This window comes from Sarcophilus harrisii, chromosome 2 (assembly GCF_902635505.1).
Source record: "Sarcophilus harrisii chromosome 2, mSarHar1.11, whole genome shotgun sequence".
Taxonomy (NCBI): domain Eukaryota; kingdom Metazoa; phylum Chordata; class Mammalia; order Dasyuromorphia; family Dasyuridae; genus Sarcophilus; species Sarcophilus harrisii.
In genome coordinates this window covers 382,303,946-382,325,133 of record NC_045427.1, presented here as the reverse complement: position 1 = coordinate 382,325,133, position 21,188 = coordinate 382,303,946, and the positions used below count along the sequence as shown (strand labels likewise).

Below are 21,188 nucleotides of genomic sequence, written 5' to 3'. Positions count from 1 at the left end.
TGGTTGTGTGAATGGAGAAAATTTTGTTGGGGCAGAATATTCAGTATTTAGCAACTTCTTGGATATAGGGAATAAGGGAGAAGGCAAAGATAACTCCTCTCAGGAAGAATTTCTCAGGATCCCTGTAAGAAAGGAGAATGTACCCTTAGCCCTGAAGGAGAAATGAGTGCTTTCTATTCTTTGTTTTTGCCATACTCTGCTGCAAGGAGTTGACTGACTGGTCCTGGGAGTTGGGGCGCTTCTTGTTTGCATGCTTTGTCCAACAAACGGTTAGCTGTAATAGGACAATGTTAGGGCTGAATGAGGGGATCAGTATTCCTGAATGGGTTTCCTTGTGCACAAACCCAGAGTTCAACGGAGAGGAGCATGTGTTGGACTTTGGATCTCCATAGTTGTAGCATTGAAAGAGACAGTCTAAGATGGTCACTCTGTGGCATCCTCTCCTGGGGAAGGGACAAAATGAGTAAGTCCTAGTTTATGGTATGACTGTGGAGAAGGGTCAGTTTAGGAAAGAGCAGAGACATAAAGCACAGGCACTTTGAAGCCCTAAGTGTGCCTGTTTGTGCATGCATGAGCATGAGAGTGTATTGATATTTACTTGGATCTCTGTATATGTAAAATGAACCCTGGAGGTGAATGGGGCCAAAATGTCCAGCCTACCCTGAGATTCTGCCAGTATTTAGCAGCAAAGGGAATGGTAGGAAGAGGGGAAGACTATCTCTGTGGGGTTCATGGCTTGTTTGGGTGTGTTGAGTCCTCTGGTTCTCCATTTAGATTCCTAGAATAATAAAACACAAAAATAAAATGCTAGAATTCTAGGGGAATGTAGAACACAGAATATGGAATTCTGAGCTTGAAAGGATCTTAGAAAATGGGACATGGAACATCAGAGTTTAAAAGGATCTTAGAAAAGAGAATACCAGTACCTTAAGGGACTATATTACCTAGTCAAACCCTGCCCCAGCATCCCCATTCAACAAATAAGAAACTGAGGTCCAGGGAGATCTCTGTTTGCTATTGCTTTCCCCAGGAAGATGTGTGACCCTGGGATGACAGCCTTTGAACCTGAGGCTCTGGGAAACCTGGTTGAAGGCCTGGACTTCCACCGATTCTACTTTGAAAACCGTGAGCAATTCCTTCCCTCCGTGGTGCCTGTTGTCTCCTCTCGTTGCTTGTCCTGCCCGCTGGCAGCGTGTCTCAGCCTCCTGGGAATAGCAGTGTGACAGACAGGGCCCCTGGGCAACTCAAGACCCCGAGAAGCCTGCAGGAAGCCCCGTGCGGAACGTGGGTTGGTACCATCTCAGACCCCTCTCTTAACCCTGGCCAGGCAAACTGCATTTCCCAACCCTCCCCTCTTAATAGCTAGAGGCAGGGACCTCGGGGCTCACAGGAGGGACACAGGGGGCAAGCAGCCTTTCTCCCAGGGTCCCTTAGACAAGCGTTGCTATCACAGGGGAACGCAGGTTTGGTTCATCATGGTCCTGATCTCACAGGACATTTGGGTTGGAGGTTTGAGTGTGTTAAACTGCACAAGAGTGGGGGAGGACCTCACACTGCTGTACCCCGCCCTGTCTGTGTGCTGTGCGGCTGGGTCTCTGTTCTTCATGTCTGTTGGTCCTGTGCATTCCCCCCACAGGGGTAGCATGATAGCTGGGGGCTATATGGGGCTTTCTGCAGGACTGTTTCTGCCTTTGCCTGTTTTCCCTGTTACTGGCTCTCAAAACTCCCCTGGCTATGTCATCCTAAGGACCCTGGCTATGTCATCCTAAGGGGCCCTCATGGAATCTTAGAGTTGGAAGGAACCTTAATGGATCAATCAGTAAGTCCAACTTTGTTTTTATAAGATGAAAACACTAAGGCTCTTAGAAGGAAAGGGACTTTCTTAAGAACACCAGTGAGATAGCAGGAGAATCAGAACTAACCGTAATAGCTTACATTTTCATAGTACTATGAGAGTTCTAAGTGTTTCTGAAAATCTAAGTTTCTTTAGGGCAGGGATAGTTTCACATTTATTTTTGTATCCCCATTCACTCAATAAATATTTATCAAGCCCTTACTATATACCAGGAATTGTGCTAAGTACTGATCTAGCATATAGTAGATGCTTAATAAATGTTTATTGATTGCTTGATTTCCTGACAGCAACCCTGTGAGATAGATGGAATATGATTACCCACATTTTATAGAAAAAGAAACATACTTAGAGATGTGACTTACTTGATCAAGCTCCTCTTACTTGAGCAAGCCAGCCAAAGGCAGTTAGGATTAGAACTCACCACCCCTGGCTCTCCCCCCATGTTGTTTCCTCTTCAGAGAAATGGGTCAGAAAGTCTTCACTCCATTCTAAGAGCCTTTAAGTCACAGTCTAGCTGACTGATTAAAAGTTCCATTTTGGTTGAAGTTTGGGGCCTCTTCCTGTACCCTGTGTCTGAAGGGCAAAGAAGGCTTCAGCCACTCTTCCTGACTTTGTCATCAGATGGATCATTTTTGCCTTGTGAAAAAGTAAGAAAGATTAAAAAAACAAAAAAGTCAACACTTTTTTACCTAGCAGTAAAATGTTCTGCAGTCCTAATATGCATTGGCAATTCTGAAAAGCTCATATGATATGCTGAGACTTGGTTTCCAGTGCCATTAATTTTCAAGCTTGCTTATACCTAATTTCTTGTTCCCATCATTCTATACTAATTTGCCTGAGCACTCCTTTTCAATCCTGTCTTCCCTAGGAACACAGAAGTTCTTAAAGGACTAAAGTGTTGAGTAGGCAAATCACTAAAGCGGGGCGGTCAGGAGTTCTTGGTTAAGGTATAGGTTCTGTAACACACTGGAAACTCATGCAAGTAATTTCCCTCTTAGTGCCTCCATTTCCTTCTCTGTAAAATGGGGAATATTTGTACTATTATCCTCATGAGATTGTGAACACAGTACTTTGCAAACTTTAAAATGCAATGGAAATGAGAGCTATTGTCAATATCTGACAAATTTTAGGGACTGACCTAGCTGATCTTTAAGGATCTTGATAGTTCTGTATGACTTTCTGTCAAGGAATCTGTAAATTAGATTCCTGCACTGGGTGAAAGGTTGAATGAAATGACTCCTGAAGTTCCTTCCAACTGTGAGATGCTCTAGTTTTAAACTGTGGGGATCTATGGGACATTGCCATCTGAACTAGCCTGATGTTGAAGCAAGGATGATGGGCTCCTTGCCTCATCTTTTGCAGAGAGACTTTTTTATTCAACAATGGGAAGTATTTTTTTTTTCTGGAATAGTAATGCCTCTTTAACTTTTTGCCCCTTTTTGCCTTTGTGAAGAGCATTCTCAGGGAGAGAGTGTCTCATTTTTCTGAAACTTCTCCAATCAAAATCTTAATCCCCTAGAAAATTTACCTTCCCTCCCAGATATCTGAGAGACAAAATAAGGCTTGGTGATTGAGTTTCCATCTCTGGACTAATGTAGTTAAGGGGCCTTGAGGGGAGCTGGTGAAGGAAAGACAATGATGAGAAACTTCAGTGTCTCCCAGCTCATGTTCAATCCCATGGTTCCATTCTACTTTTACTCCTTATCCCACTCCCTTTTCACCCTTCCCTACTCCCCACTCCCTGATCTCCAGTGTGGTCCAGGAACAGCAAGCCTGTCCACACCACTATCCTGAACCCCCACATCCACTTGATGGGTGATGAATCAGCCTGCATTGCTTACATCCGCATCACACAATATGTGGACGCCAATGGTATCCCTCGCACTGCCCAGTCTGAGGAGACCCGCATCTGGCACCGCCGGGATGGCAAATGGCAGATCGTCCACTTCCACAGATCTGGAGCACCTTCAGTTCTACCACAGTGAGATCCTTTCTCTTTTTTCTTCCTTCCTTTCATGTCAGGCTGCCCCTGATATTGAGACTTCCCGGGGGTGGAGTTGGTAGCTGTGGTTTGATTGGATATTGGAGCAGAGTCTAAGTCATTATCTCCCTGGCAATCTGAGAGATTTTCTGTTAATTTAGAATGTTAAAATAGATGGATCCAATCATTCTAATTAGGTTAGAATGCTTTAATGTCAAAATTCTTTAGATTATTTTAAATCATAAATAATCATAATGGTAGTCACCATAATGGCTGACATTTCTTTAACTCTTAATAGGTTATAAAGAATTTTTACAGATACTACTCCATATGATCCTTAAAACAACCTTTCAAAGCAGGAAGCATGTCACATTTTGGGAACTATTTTGTATAATAATAATAATAAGTTAGAGCCAGAAGGAAATTTAGGTATTGAATGGTAGCACTGGAAGAGACCTTAGAATAAAGGCGGGAGCGGGGATGGGGGTGGGTGGGTATGGGGTGGAAGCTAGACCATAGAATAAAAAAGATAGGAGGAGATTTAGACATGTGATCATAGGATTTAAGGCAGAAGGGACTCTAGCAGGGATTACTAATCACTAACCCAATCCTCTTATTTTACAAATAGGGAAACCGAGGCCCCAAGAGGTCAACTGACTTGCCCGAAGTCACACAGGTAGTTATTGTCAGAGCAGAGCAGTAATTGTCCTCTGTGTTCCTTTCACTGTGTTCCTTTTCCAGATCGTAGGACGTAAAGTGTCAGAACTGGAAGGGATATTAAGAGGTTAGGTGTTCTGATCCTCATTTTACAAAGGTGGGAACCAGAGAGATTAAGGAATTTGCTCAAAGTCATACAATTTAACAAATAAGAGAGCCAGGTGAACCCACATTCTTGTTATGGAGTTTGTTTTAGAGCCTAACCCCCACAAGATTTTGGGATTTTCATAGCTATCTAGAATTTGAGAACATTTATAAAAGCTATGTTACACCCTTCTTACTCCTTCATACTCCCAAACTCAGCTAAAAAAGAAAAGGCATTTGCCTTATCTTTTATGAATCTTGTTGGTTTAGCCCAAATAATTACATGGTTGACATTAAAAATACACGTTTAATTGTTCCACATTTCAAACATGTTTTCTATAGTAGAACTATTCTGATTGTTGTCTTTTTTCCCTCCAAAAAAAAATATTCAGAGGTCACACTTCTGTGTCTTTTCAATACACTCCCCTTCCCACCCCCATCTTCACCCTCATCTCCACCCTTCTCTCCTCCCAAGCCACCTAATAATAACGATTCACATTGATATAATGCCTTGATGTTGGCAAAGAGCTCTGCCAAGGAACCATGATGAACACATTCATTTTTACAGTTCTTTAAGGTTTACAGATGGAAATGTAAATTATAGATATTGTAAGCCTTATAGCAGATCATGAGGTAGGTAGTGCAACATGTATCTCCATTTAACAGATTAGGAAATTGAGGCCCCAAAAGATAACATGACTTTTTCAAGGTCACAGAGTTACTATGTAGTCTAGCTATGGAAACAAACTCATTTGTATTACTTTGCGAAAGAATTCATTACCGTATTCCTTTAAATCGCAACATCTCTTGATACATTCAAAGGAGCATTCACTAAGTACCTACTATATACTATGCTAGCTGAGAATATGAAGATTAGACAAAATATGGTCTCTGCTTTCATAGATCTTACAACCTAACACATGGCCATAACACATGCAGAAAATTAAATAGAACATACTCTTTTCATTAGAGAGGTGCAAAGTGCTATGTGAATGAGGACTGAAAGGCAAAGGTCATTGCTAACTGTAATTTTAGGGAAATCATCCCAGAAGGGATAGATTTCATTTGGGCTTTACAATATTAGTAAAGAATTTAGCAGGGTGGTAGGGGGTGACATTTTAGGTTTAGAGAATAGTATATGCAAAAACTTTGAGGTGGGATAGTATATGGTATGTATAAGTTGTCCATTTTGGAAAAAGTGGACAATATGTGCAGAGAAGTAGAATGAGATAGGGTGACACCAGGTTTTGGATATATGCATGTGAAAATGTCCATTGTGTGGCTCCAGTGAAGTTATGGGAATGAGTGAGATTGCCAAGGAAGACTGCATGGGAAGAGAAGAGGACCAAGGACATAATCTTGGGGAACTACAGGAAAAGAAAAAAGTTATAGATAGATAGAGATATAATAGAAATCTGGTCAAATGTTGACTGTAGTTCTTCTCTGTCCCTCCCTTCCCATTAATGCATAGAATTTCCCCCTTAGTGCATAGAATACTGTATTTTTAAATCAGAAAGACAGACATAATAGATAACAAATACAAAGAGGGAAACAATCACAAAGAACTTACATTCTATTAGGGGAGGGAAAGGAGAGAACCTGCATTAATCTATGTGCCTACTTTATAGATCAGGCACTATGCTAAGTGCTTTAGGGAAGTGAACAAAAAATTTATTTATTTATTTAAATTATTATTTATTTATTCTACAATGTTTCAGGGACTATACTAAGTGCTCTTTATAAATATTATTTCATTTGATCCTCATAACAATCTTTGAGGTAGATGCTGTCATTATCCCCCGTTTATACCATATTTATAGATGAGGAACACAAGGCAAATAGGAGTTGTGATTTGCTCAGGATCACACAATGACTGTCCAAGGCCAGATTTGGATTTGTCTTCCTGACTCTAGGCTCAGTGCTCTACCCATTATGTTACCTAGATAATAAAAATTAAAACTGTACTGAGACCTTTGGAACATGCTGAATAGTATAGAGGAAACAAATATAAAGAGAATAAACATAAGTTGCTTGAGATGGGAAAAGCTAGCATTTGGGAGGATCAGGAGAGTCTCTGGAATAGAAAATTGTTCTTCAGCTGGGTCTTGAAGGAAGAAAAGGATTTTATAAGGTGGAAATGAGGAGGGAAGATATTTCAGGTTTGGAGAATGGAGGATGTATGTATGTGTGTGAGGAACAGAGGCTGTTTTCGCTGGACAATGATGCTGGGAAGATAGGTTGAGGCCATTTTGGAAAGGACTTTTCAAGCTAAACAAAATTTATAATTTATCCTAGAAATAGTAGGGAACCACTTGAGAATATTGAGTAGTCTGATTAGAACTGTACTTAAGGAAATTCACTTTGGCAACTGTGGAGACGATAAGTTGGAATTGGGATGGGCATGTGGCAGGGAGATGGCAGCCAATTAGGTGGTTGTTGCAGTAATCTAGGAAACAGCTGATGGGAAAGGTTGTTGTTGCTTAGTCAATTAATCATGTTTTACTCTTTGTGACCCCATTTAGAGTTCTTTTTGCAAGGATACTGGAATGATTTGCCATTTCCTTTTCCAGCTCATTTTACAGATGAGAAAACTGAGGCATACAGAGTTAAGTGACTTGCCCAGGATCACGTGGCCAATGTCTGAAGTCAAATTTGAACTCAGTTCCTTCTGACTCCAGGGCCAGCTCTCTTTCCACTGTACCAACTCAGTGCCTCATGGGAAGTGGGGCAGGGACTGAATCAAAAAGTAAAAGGGCTGGTGTGGTCAGGAGAAAAGGTTGAATACAAGAAATGTAGAGGCAGAATGACAAATTTTTTAAAAATAGTTGTTTTATTTTCCTCCAGTTAAATGTAAAAACAATTTTTAACATTCATTATTTTCCTCCAGTTACATGTAAAAACAATTTTAACATTCATTTACTTTGAGTTCCAGATTCTCTTCCTTCCTCCCTCCCCCATCCTAGTTGAGAAGACAAAGAATTCAAATAGATTATACATGTGTGGCCATGCAAAACATTTCCAAAATAAGTCACATTGCAAAAGAAAACCATAGACAAAAAAAAAAAAAAAACCCTCAAGAAAAATAAAGTAAAAAAAAAAAAGCATACTTTAATCTGTATTCAGATAGCATCCATTCTTTCTCTGGGGATGGATAGCATTTTTCTTCAGAGCTGTCTTGAATCCTTGTATTGCAGAGAATAGCCAAGTCATTCTCAGCTGGTGACCTTACAGTACTGCTGTTACTTTGTGCACAGTATATTTCACTTGAATGGCAAATTTTAGCAACTAGTTAGCTAGGTGAGGTTACTGAGGATAAGTCCAAGATGACTCCTAGGTTATAAACTAGAGACCTGAAAGAATAGCCTTTGACAGAAAGAGGAAAGTTTGAGTTGTATGGCACTGAGCAAATACTGCACTGCCTACATACTGCTCCATATGTCCCAGTTTCTTCATCTGCAAAATGGGCAAGAGTGAGACTTGATTGCCTCTAAGGTCTCTTAGGTCTCTTCTAGTTCTAAATCTATACTCCTATGAACTATAATTCTAAGTTTATATTACCTATTATTATCATCTTGGGTGTCTTCAGCCTTCTCTTTTAATCCCTCGAATTCTACTTTTCAGTTGAAATTCTGATTGGGTTGTACACTCCCTGGCTGCACCATGGAGATCTACCCTTCTTCATCTGCAGCATGTGGCTGCTGGTTCTACCATGTGCTGGAAATCCCATCATCATCATCATCACCACCACCAAGCTCCTCACAGAAGCCAAGAACATCTGCCAACCAACTCAAGCCATCATGCACCAGAGAACAAACGGCCACAGTTATTCATTTACTTTTCTTTTTCTTTATTTGTCTCTCCCTGTTTTGCTTTTCATTTTATCTTCTGATCGTGTGCATGAGCCAGGCCTAGGGGCACAGATTGTCTTTCCTCTCCTGGGTCAACTGCTCCCAGCTCTTGGTATAGAGAATAACATGAAAGGAAGGGACCCCTTCCCTCCAACCTCTGTGCCCCAGCTCTGGGAGCTAACGATTTCCCAAGTGCTCACTCTTCTCTATCAGCTGTGCTGCCTATTGGACCTAACGGCAAACTCCCACAAGCTACCACTCCTTGCCAGATGGATAGATGGGTAAATCAAACCTGTCCCATGCTGATGCTAAGTCTTGCTAGCTAGCTAGCTAGCATAATGAGCAAGTCCCTATTTGCCAGCTTTCCTGATGTCTCAGACCTTTGCTCCTCCCTTTCTTTTGAAATACTTTTGAGAGAAGGGCAGCTGACCCAATAGAGAAGACCATATATGGCAAAAAAAAAAAAAAAAAAAAAAAAGGAAACTGGAGCATCTGACTACAAGCATGAATTAGCCACATTCTTTGCCTTGGGCTATCAAATACATGTTCTGTCTTTATCCCTCCTTTCTGTGTTTTCCCCTTTCCCTTGATGATTGCTTTTTTCCCTCTACTACTATTTTCTCTCTCCCTTTTTTTTTCATTCTGTGAAAATTGAAACAGATTTTATTTATTCATCAATTTGTTTATTTTGGGGGGAGAAATAAGCAGTGTTAAGAACACTGGTGCTAGATCAGGGTACTTGTCTTTTTTTTTTTTTTTTTTTTTTTTTGATTTGGTGGGGCCGTTTGCTTCAAATATGGATTTCATCGAACCCATTCTTCCAGCATAGATTGAAAGTTTCTGCTTTAGTAATACTTGAGAGAGGAAAGCTGATCATCTTTTTGGGGGAAAAAAAGAAAAAACTAAAAGCAACCTTTAGGAATCTCTTCTACTTTGACCGCATGCCTTTTGATATCCAAATTTCTGTGTATTTGGTAAATTGATTTAATGTATTTGCTGAATGGGTCTTTATGTAATAGCTAAACATCTCAGATTACTTTGGGGAAGGGTGGGCTAGGGTAGGGTAGTTGTTTCTTTCATTTCTCTCTCTTTCTCTCTTTTCCCCTTAACTTCTGAAGCTATAAATGTGTAACATTTGGGTGTCTGTGGTATAGGTGAGCTTAACCTCTCATCCTCTCCTGTGCATCAGTCCCTTCCCCCCGGGTTCCCTTCTGTTCTGCTGACAGAGTTGGAATTGGGAAAAGCATTGCATGCTGATATGAATGTTGAAACAGCTGGCCACATCTGACCACAGCTGGCCACGGAGGATGTCAAAAATGACAAGGGAGAATTTGGCCTGTTGGAGGAACATCTTGGCCTCCTGCCTCCCTACCAGAAGCTTCCCCTGGACCTTTATGAAGAGCCAAGTCGTCTGTGCGACTCAGTGGACCTTACCTTTAACAGGGCATTCCAGCAGTGGATGGGAGAGGTCAGGGAGACTCTATGTGGCCTGATGCTGTGTGGCCTTTTCCTGTGGGGTTTGATGGTATTTCTAGTGTCTATTTTACCCTTCAGTTTCCTGCTTTTTTGCTCTTACACTCCCTTGGTTTTTCTCCCTTTTCTCTGGATTGACTCTGACGTAATATGCCCTGACCCTTCCAGCAGGGCTGTGTCTGCACTGTGTTCTTTGCATGACCTTACACTGTATATGCAGTAAGTTTATTGACAAAATGAACAAAACCAATTATGTGTTTTGGACAAAAAAAAAAAAAAAAAAAAGAAAGAAAAAAAAGAAAAAAAAAAGAAGTTGTATTCTCAGTGTTCAATTTGGAATTGCGTTGCTGCCTTTCTGTGTCTCACGGCCTTTGTATGATCATGTTTTGCCAGAGCAAGATCATTTCTCCTGAGTATATTAGGAGAGGAAGGCCTAGCTAATGAGGGTCCATTGACTGAACTCTGGGAAACAGCTCCTATCCAGCCCACTGACCTCCACATGAGTCATTTGTGTGGAGTGAGGGTAGACACAGAACTATTGAATGATTTCTAATCTGGGCATTTTTTTAAGTCTTCCCAGTTTGACTTCTCTGTGAGTGATTTCCTGCTGAATGACAGTCTTCCATCCCTGGTTTTTCCCCAGCAATAAGTTTGTTGGATCCTCTTGTGGGGGTGGAGAAATAAGAAAAGGGGCCTATATGAGTAGGGGAGTTCTAGCTGGAGGCGGAGGAAAGATGGGGTAATTAGTTGAATTACTGAGGATATCAGTTGAGTCATTGGAGGCAGAGGGATAGAAAGACTAACAAGAGTTATTCTCCAAATTGATGGGCCAGTGCAGTTTTAAATCATGGTCCTCTTTGTTGTATAGTAACTTCCGTATGGTATGGGGTGGGAGGTAGAGAATATGTAGATGTATTAGTCAGGTTGCCAATATGGCAACAAGCATATGCTTGTCTTAAATCCCGGTGTTTTAGTGGGAAATATCTTCCAGAAAATCAGGCAGAGGATGTCCCTGCCTTCTCACTCAGCTCTCCAAATGAGTTCCTTTACAGTCTCAAAGGTCTTCCCTTTTCGTTTTTCCCTTTTAGGAAGCCCTTTTGCTCTCCTTGGCTGTACTCTTGGGCTCTGCAGTGACTAGAACTCATTCAGTCTGCTTTCTTCCAAGCTTCTAAGACTTCTTCCTTCAGGGCCCTCTTTTCCCAGCAACAGGTTTCCCTGTCCTAGAATGAATACTCACTATCCTGTCAACCTAGTGTGACAGGGCTTGCCTCCCTGTCTGCAAAATGATGAGATTAAGTTAGATAATCTCTAAGTTTTTATTTTTATTTTTTGTTGTTTTAAAGTCTATGATCTCCTACCTCTGATCCTCTAAGGGACCTTGAGCAAATTGGGGAGGAGCCTGAGAAATTCCAGACTTCTCTTTGATGTTGAAGAGAATGGGTCTCTTTCCCTTCTCCTTTCCTTCCTTCAACTGCAACTCCTTTCTTGGTATCCCAACTACTATTTGGTAGCCCAACAACGGAAAAAGCCCTGGAATTTTGTGATTTTTTTTTTTTTTTTGACTCATGATCTCCCCTTTCCTCCCTACATTCTAGCCTTGGCTCTATTAACAACTTCCTGCCTGACCTCTTCATCCTTGGTGGCCTCAGTCTCCTCATCTGTAGGATGAGGATAGAATAGGTAGCTGGCCCAAATGAGCTTTGATGTCCTTCCAACCCTAAGGTTTCAGACCAGATGAGCATCTGAGCCATGGAGTATTTTATTCCCTTACTAACAACGATCTATCTGTTACTTTTTATCAAGGAGTTTACACATCTGTCATCTGAGTCTATTTTCCAAATTGCCTTGTGTAGGGAGTGAGGCAGGAATGGCCACCCCAATTTTACAGATGAGAAAACTGAAGAAGGGTTTACTGATCCTCATGCCTGTTCTGAATGGAACTCTGGGACCAGCCCTCCTCCATTCCACCTCCCTCCAGAGCCAAGCCACCCCACCCCTTAGTGCCTTACAGGCTTTGGGATGAGTTGTCCCTTCCCTGCCCTGCTCCCTGCAGTGGCTTTAAATAGTAGCATCTAAAACAGTTAGACAAACAGGAAAAGCCACTCACAGTGGAACTGAGTCAGTAGTCATTTCATTCCTAGCACCACCTAACCCTATGTTTTTTGAATGCTTTTAAAATCATATTGTGTGAAGATTGCTTGAAGGCACTGGCAATGTTGAATTTGATGAAGACAAGGCTTGAGGTGGACATGATCTTTGTCTCCTTGCTTCTGTAGGGCTGCCATGGACAAAAGTGACTTGACCCTCAAGGTCCAAACAAGGAATAATTAATGTATGGAAGTGTCAGAAAGGCTTATATATATAGGGATTTTATATATAGGGAAAGTTCTATTAATCAGAGACATCCAAAAGTGAAAGGACTTCTTTGGGAGGTCCTCAAATGTAAATTGGATGGCCACTTGTCAGAAATGTCGTAGAGGGAATTCCTTGTCAGGTATGAGTTGAACTAGGGGGTCTCTGAGATCCCATCTAGTTCTGAGATTCTGGAGTCATGGGGATGCTGGTGTGTGTGAGTATGTCTATGTGTAAATATGTGAGGATCATCTCTCTCCCTTCCTCCCCAATTCATCACCCTCAGGTAGTGGGGTGGCCCACCCTCCTGGGTCATCCTCAGCTCAGGCTGTAATTCCATAATCCCTGTAGATATGTCAGAGTTTGTGGTGGGGGGAGGCAAGGAAACCTGACTTTCTTCTGCTGGGGTCATTCTCTATCCCACTTCTTACTTCCAAGCCCAATCACTGAAGTATTGGGGAAAATTCCCTATCTGGAGATTGAAGGAGAGTATTATACCTTGGTCCTCCTTAGCTCAGATAAAGGAACACCAGGTATTCAATGGGAATGGAAGAGAAATAAGAATATGCAACATGTAGCAGGTGAGTGTTGGGGTAATCATCTTCACACAGACTCCCTCAGTGCAGCAGGAACCCTTAGTGAAGTCAAACCCCATGATCCCTTTTAGCACCACTTACTCTAACCATGGAGCTATCTGGTCATACCCCAGAAACATAGTTTTTCATTCATGCCAAGTAAGAAGAATAATCATAATAGGGGTTGGAGGAAGCACTAAAACTTGAATTTTTGGTCCTCAACTTGTGCTACTTAGCAGGACTTTGGAAAACTCTCTTAACCTCTTGGCCTCAATTTCTCGAAGTACAAAACTAGAGTGCTGAACTAGATGATTCTGAAGCTTCCTTCTAGCTCCAATATCCTATTAACATATGACCAAGCAAGACCAAGCTCTTCCCTCAATGCCTGTTCATTCTTCCTTCCTTTCTCTTCTTGAGGTGATCTTCCTTCTCCATCCTTAGCACTCTTGTGCCAGAGATACCCCTTCATCCCTCATTCCACCCTTCAGATGGAGCTAGCAGGTGAAGGTGGGTTGGGGGAAGATTAAAGCAAAGGAGATATGGAGTAAACATTTTCTAACTCTTGCACATTTTAGAGATATAATGATTTCTGCTCAGATGGGCAGAACCCAAGCACCCAAACTTAATATGTGGGACTCTAGGGCCCATGTTATTGCAAAAAAAAAAAAAAAAAAAAATAACAGAGGATATATTTTTAAAGGATATTTAAAAATACCTCTCACCCCACTTCACCTCCCCGCTCATGGAGCAAAGCCTGGCCCCTGCTCCTCTCTGGTCTGGATGAGGCTTGAGGGGACCTCATTTGGGGCATGTTTGCCAGTGTGCCCGTGCTGCATTGTTATTGTTTTGGGGGGTGTTTTGGGGGAATCTGTGGCTGTGACCTGAATAATTGCTGTTTCAATTTTATGTTATTTGGGAGGGGGAGGGAGGGAGGGAGGAAGTGAGGGTGCTATCTGTTTTATTCTTGATGTTTCCAGTACAATAAAGAGTTACTTACTTCTGTGCATGACAAGCCTTGGTTGTTTCTGTATTGCTGGATAATCTGTGATGGAGTGAGGGGTAGACTAGGTCCCCAGCATCTAAGTAGCTATTGTGTGTGCCAAATCTTGGTTCAGAGAATTAGTTGGTAATGTCCCTACGGGGTCCTGTTGGCCCTTTTGGAGCTGTCAGATGCCATCAGAAAGTAACTGAGTCAGGGAACAGGGAATAGATTGAAGAATGCCTTCAAATGATATAATGGAGGGAGGGTAGGGAAGAGAGAGACAGAGAGAGAGAGAGAGAGAGAGAGAGAGAGAGAGAGAGAGAGAGAGAGAGACAGAGACAGAGATACCCACAGAGAGAGAAAGAGAGAGAGAGAAAGGACAAAGACAGAGACACATACAGAGAGAGAGAAAGAGAAAGAACTGAATTTGGTGGCCAAAGATCTGGGTTCAAATTCTAGCTCTTGTATTGAGCAAGTCACCCAGTTTCTCATCTGTGAAGTGATGGGGTAGGAATAGATAATTGAGTATTATTTTAGATTTAGGCTTAGGTTTAGGACTAGATTTAGGACTAGAAGTGTCCTAGGAGTCCATCTAATCTACACACATGAGCAAACTGAGTCCCAGAGAGGCTAAGTGACTTACTCAAAATCTTCAAACTAGTAGATGGCAGGATTCAAAGCCAAATTCTGTCTCTGAAATCTAGAGAATTTCACACCATACCCATGCTATCTCTCTAAGAGACTTCTGATGTCTTTTCCAATTTTAAATGTATAAGTCTGTGATCTTATGATTCTCTTATTTTTCACTGTTGATGATGTTCCTCCCTTTACTCATAGCCCTGCTCCAAATGTCCTTGCATCCAGAATCCCTTGTTCCATTCCTTCTTAGCCAACTCTATGACCCTGTCCAAGTCACCTAATTTCAATTCTTCATTTTCAGTCTATGCTTTTCCTCTTTTGTTATGAGATGAGCTCTAAGGAGGAGGTAATTTCCATGGATAGTTTCCATTTGGAGTACATTGAATTTGAAACATTAAGTAGATTCAGAGACAACAGGAAAGTGAGATCCTATTAGGCACATACCTACACACAAACACACAAAAGTACATTAAGGGCATCTCCACTTGGGCAAATCCCTCTGGCATTTGCTTTGGTGCCTGAGAGAAGAGAGAGTTATGAGGCTAGTTTGGAGCCTAATAGACTTTAGAATAAAGTCCTACTTCTTATTCCTGATCATGGGATGTGAGATGTAAAGAATTCTTCAGACCTGGGCTGCTGTTGGTCACTTTATGGTCAGGGTCCTATGAAATCAGTTTCAGCTCCAAAATTCTACGTCGTTATGTTCCTTCTATCTCTGGTCTTCAATCCAAGCTCCTGACCTCTCTGATATTCTCTCTTCTCTCTTCTGGATCTCCTCCTGGCCCCAGTGATCTCTAATCTGCATTCTAAGTCTTCCTGCAGCTCTGCTATCCCTTCTTCTGTATCCTGTATTCCATGCCTCTTGCAGCTTTGATGCTGAGACTATTCCAGGCTTTTTTCAGCAGGTGGCATCATGGGATCAGATTTTTGCAAGTTGCCAGCTAAAGGGAAGGCAGGGGCCTACTGTAGCTTTAGAGCTGTGATCCTCAGCTTTGGTTATATAATGTTAGTGATTTCCAGAGGTACTGTGAAATTTAGAAAAAAGAATTCATGTCAGTTGATACTATCAACAGCCAGCTATAACAGAGAGAGGCAGAATAAACCTGAAAACTAAGATAGAAGGTCAGCAGATAAGGGCATATCTTAATTCAACAGCTCAATCTTTTGAAGATCAGCAATTTCATCATTTTGGGCACTGCCACTAATAATATAGAAGTCTGTCCATGACTTAGTTTCATGAGTTGACATAGGCCAAAAATTTACCACTTGGTGGCCAACCTTCTGGAGATAAATTGTTTCTGAACTTAGAACCAATCACTGGTCCCACTCCTGGAGTCTTGGAATAGGAGCTGCAAACCCAGCATAGCCTCAAAAAAAATCTAGGGTTGATTCCCAGCCACAATGAGGCACCCACAGGGAATTCTAGCAGAAGGAAGATTCACCTGGCTTTTTTAAATGAACTCAGTGTTTTGGCCTAGATGTATTCTATACCAGGGCCTTGAAAAAACTTGTAGATGTGATATTCAGACTATTATCGGCAGTTTTTGAGAAATTATGGATAACAGGAAGGGGGCAGAGGAGCAAACTTTATTTACACTGGAAAAGAGAAGACTGAGGGAAAGGGGAAGTAAAAGAAGGGAGGGGATAATAACTGCCTTTAAATGTGTAAAGGCCTGTCATGGTGAAGACTCATTTGAGTAGATTGTAGTTGGAAGGAATCTCAGAGGTTGTCTGATCCAAATTACCCAGCATAGGAATTCTTTCTGTGATATCATGGCCTCTGTTTGAATTCCCCCAGTGATGGAGATCCTACTATATCCCAAGCGAGATCATTTCATTTGACAGTCCTAATTTTTAGGAAGTCTTGCCAGCTGAAATCTGTCTCTGTATTACTTTTACTTATTCCTAATATTGCCCTCTGAGATTCTACAGAAAACTTCTAATTTTCACTTCCCATGATAATAACCCTTTTGACATTTGAAGATGGGTAATTATGTCCTTCATGGATCATCTCTGAGGCTAAATCATTTCTTTCAATTTCTCCTCATGGCATATGGTTACCTATTCACCTTTCTCTGGACACAGCTTCTCAAATGTAGTGCTTGGAACTTAAACACAGTTCAGCAGGTAAGATCTGACCCTATCTGGATCTAGAACCTTCCTTATCTGGGCAGTTTGGTCCTGTTTCATCCTTTGTAAAATGAGAAGATTGGACCATAGATTTTCTAAGACCCCCTTTAATCAGGACACACTGTGAATATGTGCTTCTATTTTCCAAATGCAACCTCAGATCTCATTAACTTTTATAGCAGCTGCATCACGCTATTGACTCATTGAAATTGCAGTCCATGAAAGCCCCTCTGGCCATTTTTCACATAAACTGCTGTCTAGCCACATTTCCTCCACCCTGTGCTTGTGCAATAGATGCTCCCCAGAACAGAGTGACCCGAGTCTCCTCTTTTCTCCCCAAGGATTTTTTCCCCTGGTGATTTCATCTGCTGCCATTCGTGGTTTTGGCAGTGTTCTGAATGCAAATAACTCTGCTCCATTTTGTCACAGTCAGCCGCCTGTGTATCTTGTGTGTGTCTTGGCTCCCCCACTAGATTATAAGCTGTGGAACACTTCTCTGTGCCTTGCCATCTGTCCCCACCACCCCTGAAATGGGGATATGTACATAGCAAGTGCTTGATAAATATTTGTGGAATGAATGAATAAAGTACAAGAAAAGCTCAGGATCAACAGAAGTACTTGGAAAAGTACTTTCACAGAGGAAAGAATACTCAAGTCTGCCCTAAAGAGGCATAATAGACCAGTGGACTTGGTGCAAGGCAAGACCTTGCTTTAAATGTTGATGCGAGCTATGTGACAATGGTTAAGTCTCTTAATCCCTCTGAACTTCTCAGTTTTTATTTCTAAAATGGGATTAATGCTGGTCGACCTCCTCAGTGGATTGTTGTAAGTATGAGGAGAACAATAATGTTGCTGGTAGGAACACAGGTCTGAAAGCAGCTAGCTCTATCTTGTTTCTCTAGTTGAACAGGAATAGTCATGAGTATCAGGATAGCCTACTGGATAGAGTACTGAGCCTGCAGGCAGGAAGAATCATCTTCTTCAGTTCAAATCTGGCCTCAGATGCTTCCTGAGTGACCCTGGATAATCCTTTTTGCCTCAGTTTCTTCATCTGTAAAATGAACTGGAGAAGGAAATGGCAAACCAACCTCCAAATGGGGTCATGAAGAATTGGACACAACTAAACAATAATAAGTCTTGGACATGGAAAGGGACATTTTTTCCCCCTCTAAGAAAAATAAAGGTCTGAACTCATTGAGGGAATAAGAGGAACTAAAAGGACAGATTTTTTAAAAAATGTCGTTTTACTTACCCAGGGCTGTTTCTCTTTCTGTAAAAAGAGGGGTTCACTAGATAGCCTCTTAACTCTCTTCTAGCTCTAAATCTATTATGTTATAGTAATATTATATCAATATAATAATATATTAATGATATTATTGTATTAATTATATCAATTATTAGTATATATAACTAATAGCGTTTATATAGCACTTTAAATTTGCAAACTGTCTTACATATGTTATGTCATCTGATTGTCACAATAATTCTGTGAGGGAGATGCTGCTATTATTCTCAATTTACAGAAAAGGAAATGGATCCTGAGTAGATGGTGAACAGGACAGAGTACTGGACCTAGAACTAGAAAGTTCAAATCTGGTTTAAACTAGCTGTGTGATTCTGGACAAGTCATTTAATCCTATTTGCCTTAGCTTCCTCAACTATAAAAATGAGGATAACAATAGCTCCTAGCTAAAAAAAGTTGTGAGGATCAAATGAGATATTTGTAAAATGCTTAGCAAAGTGCCTAGCACATAGTAAACACCATATAAAGATTTATTTCCTTTCCCTCCCCCCACCCCAGTGACTTTTTTTCCAATGTTTTTCTGCTCCAGAACTCATCATTGTCTTTCCACTTTGGAAATCCATATGAATGATGTCTATATTTACCCTAATTCTGGATGAAAATTGGGGTATTGATGGGGAGGAGGTAGAGTATGTCTAGGACAAGTTTGTTTAGCTAGTCAGTAATGAATAAGTATAGATATAAATGCTAGAAATTCCTTTTCCCAGGAAGTGGCTCATTTGCTTTGCTACTGCCCCATGGCCCTTCTAAGCTATGAAAAGTGGAAGTTGTCTATCATAAACGCTTTAGTATACTTCTCTTCTTAGCAGGAAGTATTTGGATAAGCTAGGGTGGAGTTCTGCCCTCTTCCCTTCTCCTACTACATTCCCATGAGAATTGCCTTCTCCCAGAGTCAACTACTTCCTACTATGGGGTGACATTACTTGTGCTCTTCACTTCCTCCCCTGCTACTGACTAGCCCAGAATACCCATGATAGGACAGTCAGGTCTGGTTACCTTTCTCTAGGTGTTGGGAATAGAGGATCTGGGTGGAATGGGAAGGTGGGGCTTCAGAGCATCCCAGTAAAAGCCTTCTCTAGCTAAATAAAGGCTACTCTCTCCTTCAAACAACTCAACTAGCAGTTATCATGGATACAGCAACTGAATTATCTCCAAAACTCATTGAATGGCTTCATCATTTCTTCATCCTGCTGGTCCCATCTCCTCTATTGATTCAATTCTATCAATTTTAACCAGCATCAACAATGGCTGTCCATTGGATTCTGGCTATTGACAAGTCCTTCCTCTAGTTAAGTCTCTCTCAGTTTATCTTTCTATCTACCTCTGGCCCAATGGGCTACAGTTCTGCCTTAACCTCTAAACCTCCTATTTGGGTAAACAGAACCAAGGTTAAAATAAGCCTTGGAAACCATAAAATTTTATTGCCTCTCCCCTCCTGGGACTTCAACATAAGGCCCCATGCTAGTCTCCTAATGATTAACTTTGTGGAAAGACTGCTGGAAAATTTCTTCCACACTTACAGGGCTTGTTATTGAAACCAAAGTAGGAGTTTTGAGGGCTGGGTCAAATGGAGAGAGAGTTAATGGGGAGGACACTGCATTTCTACTCCACTCTTACCTCTTATGCCTTAATTCTTATTTTGGTTTCTAAGTTAGTAATGTGGTCAGAGAATCATAGAATGAAAGAATAGGAAGGAACTTCTGAGATAATGTAGTCCAGCCCATTTATTTTACAGAGGAGGAAAGAAGCACACCTAGTGGTTTTAGATCCATATGGAACTCAAATAATTTCCTGGTCAGCAGAAATTAGAGACTAATTCTCTATGAAGGTCATCTATTCCTTTTCCAATATACTTAGAGGAGACCAGGTTGGAATCATGCATAACTATTGCTGGGAAAAACAATCTAGCTAGAAGACATTCCCCTCTCCACCCCCAAATCCAAAGTCCTTTGAAGTCTAGGTGGGGCAACAGAATATTCTCTTCCCCACCCCATTCCCCAGCTTGAAAGGGGAGGAGGAGAGAAGGAATACATGGATCAGAAGGAAAAGTGGGGCACTCCTCAGGGTAGGAGCTCTCCCTTCTTATCTTCTAGACAACCCTTGAGTTGCTGCCTGATCAGAGCAGAAGGAGACATCTAATGCCTGGTGAGAGACAGTAATCCTCAGCAAGAACCTGCCAGGAGAATGATCCTGCAGCAGGAAGGCTGGCCCCTGTAATGCTTCTTTCGGAAGGGCTGAAGATGCCAAATGCTTGCATGGTTTGGGTGGTTTTTATAGCCCTCTGATATTTAACTTTGTGCCACCATGACCCAGAGCTAGAAGGAACATCAGAAGGCATCTCGTCCTCATTTTACAGATCAGGAAGTTGAAGACTTAAGTTTGCCCCAAAAGGGCTATATCCTGCTCATTTAAATCACAGGGTTGGTGAGAGAAGACCATGATATTACATTTAGGAAGCTCAGAATAGGTTCTATGGGTTTCTGATTTGTTTACACATCTCCCCTTCCCATCATCCCCATTTTGTCTTCCATGGTCTCCCCAGGGGAGGAGGGCATAACAGCAGTCCCATTTTACAGATGGCAAAGAGAGTAAATGATTCAGCTAGGCTCATCCACATGTTCAGTGCTAGATTCAGGACCAGTATCCAAATCTTGACCTTCTTGTATTTTGGATTCAAATTATTTTTAAAAGTGGAAAAAAAAAATCAGAAAGCCTATCATCTCAATTTTCGCACGGCCACTAATTAATGTTACAGTAGCATCTGAGCAGCTCTCTGGACTTTCAGGTTGTCCTTTGTATGGCATTAGACTAGGTGACCAAGGTACCTCTGACAGCCTGTGATTGGCACTTAAGCTTACTGTGGCAGTAAGTAATTGAAACCCCATAAACAAACAGAACATAGGGAGTGTTGAGGGCAGTCCAGAAAGTTTAAGAATAAAGGCTGAGATGGAGGAGAGCCTGCTTGACAAGGCCCACTAAAGAGAGAAGGACCTGGGACACCAGCCATCAGCAATCTAAAGGCCCCAAAGAACAGGAAGTCGTGGTCAGTAAAATATTCCAGGGATGGGGGCTGGGGGTGGACAGAGGAGGAAAATGAAAGCCAATTTGTCCTTTGGCCTTGCAGCCTCCCGGAGTGACGATGTCTATCTTCAGGACCCTTGGCCTGCAAGGGAAAATATACTGCAAAGACACAAAACTTTCCATGACCCACTGACAAAAATATGAGACTGACTACTGCGACAGATGAAG

The 21,188-nt window shown here is 41.6% G+C and overlaps 1 protein-coding gene across 3 annotated transcripts in view; it reads left to right on the top strand.

Moving 5' to 3' along the window:
• CAMK2A (calcium/calmodulin dependent protein kinase II alpha) overlaps window positions 1-8,963 on the top strand; it is a 79,334-nt gene extending 70,371 nt beyond the window's left edge. For 2 of the 3 annotated variants that reach the window (XM_003756709.3, XM_031953513.1), the window contains 4 exons: window positions 1,031-1,125; window positions 3,608-3,836; window positions 4,465-4,512; window positions 8,259-8,963. In XM_003756709.3, coding sequence (XP_003756757.2) covers window positions 1,031-1,125; window positions 3,608-3,836; window positions 4,465-4,512; window positions 8,259-8,262 — 376 coding nt within the window. In that variant the 3' untranslated portion in view covers window positions 8,263-8,963. The remainder of the gene's footprint in view (window positions 1-1,030; window positions 1,126-3,607; window positions 3,837-4,464; window positions 4,513-8,258) is intronic. The other variant, XM_031953514.1, reaches the window with a different exon arrangement.
• Window positions 8,964-21,188: the final 12,225 nt, after the last annotated feature.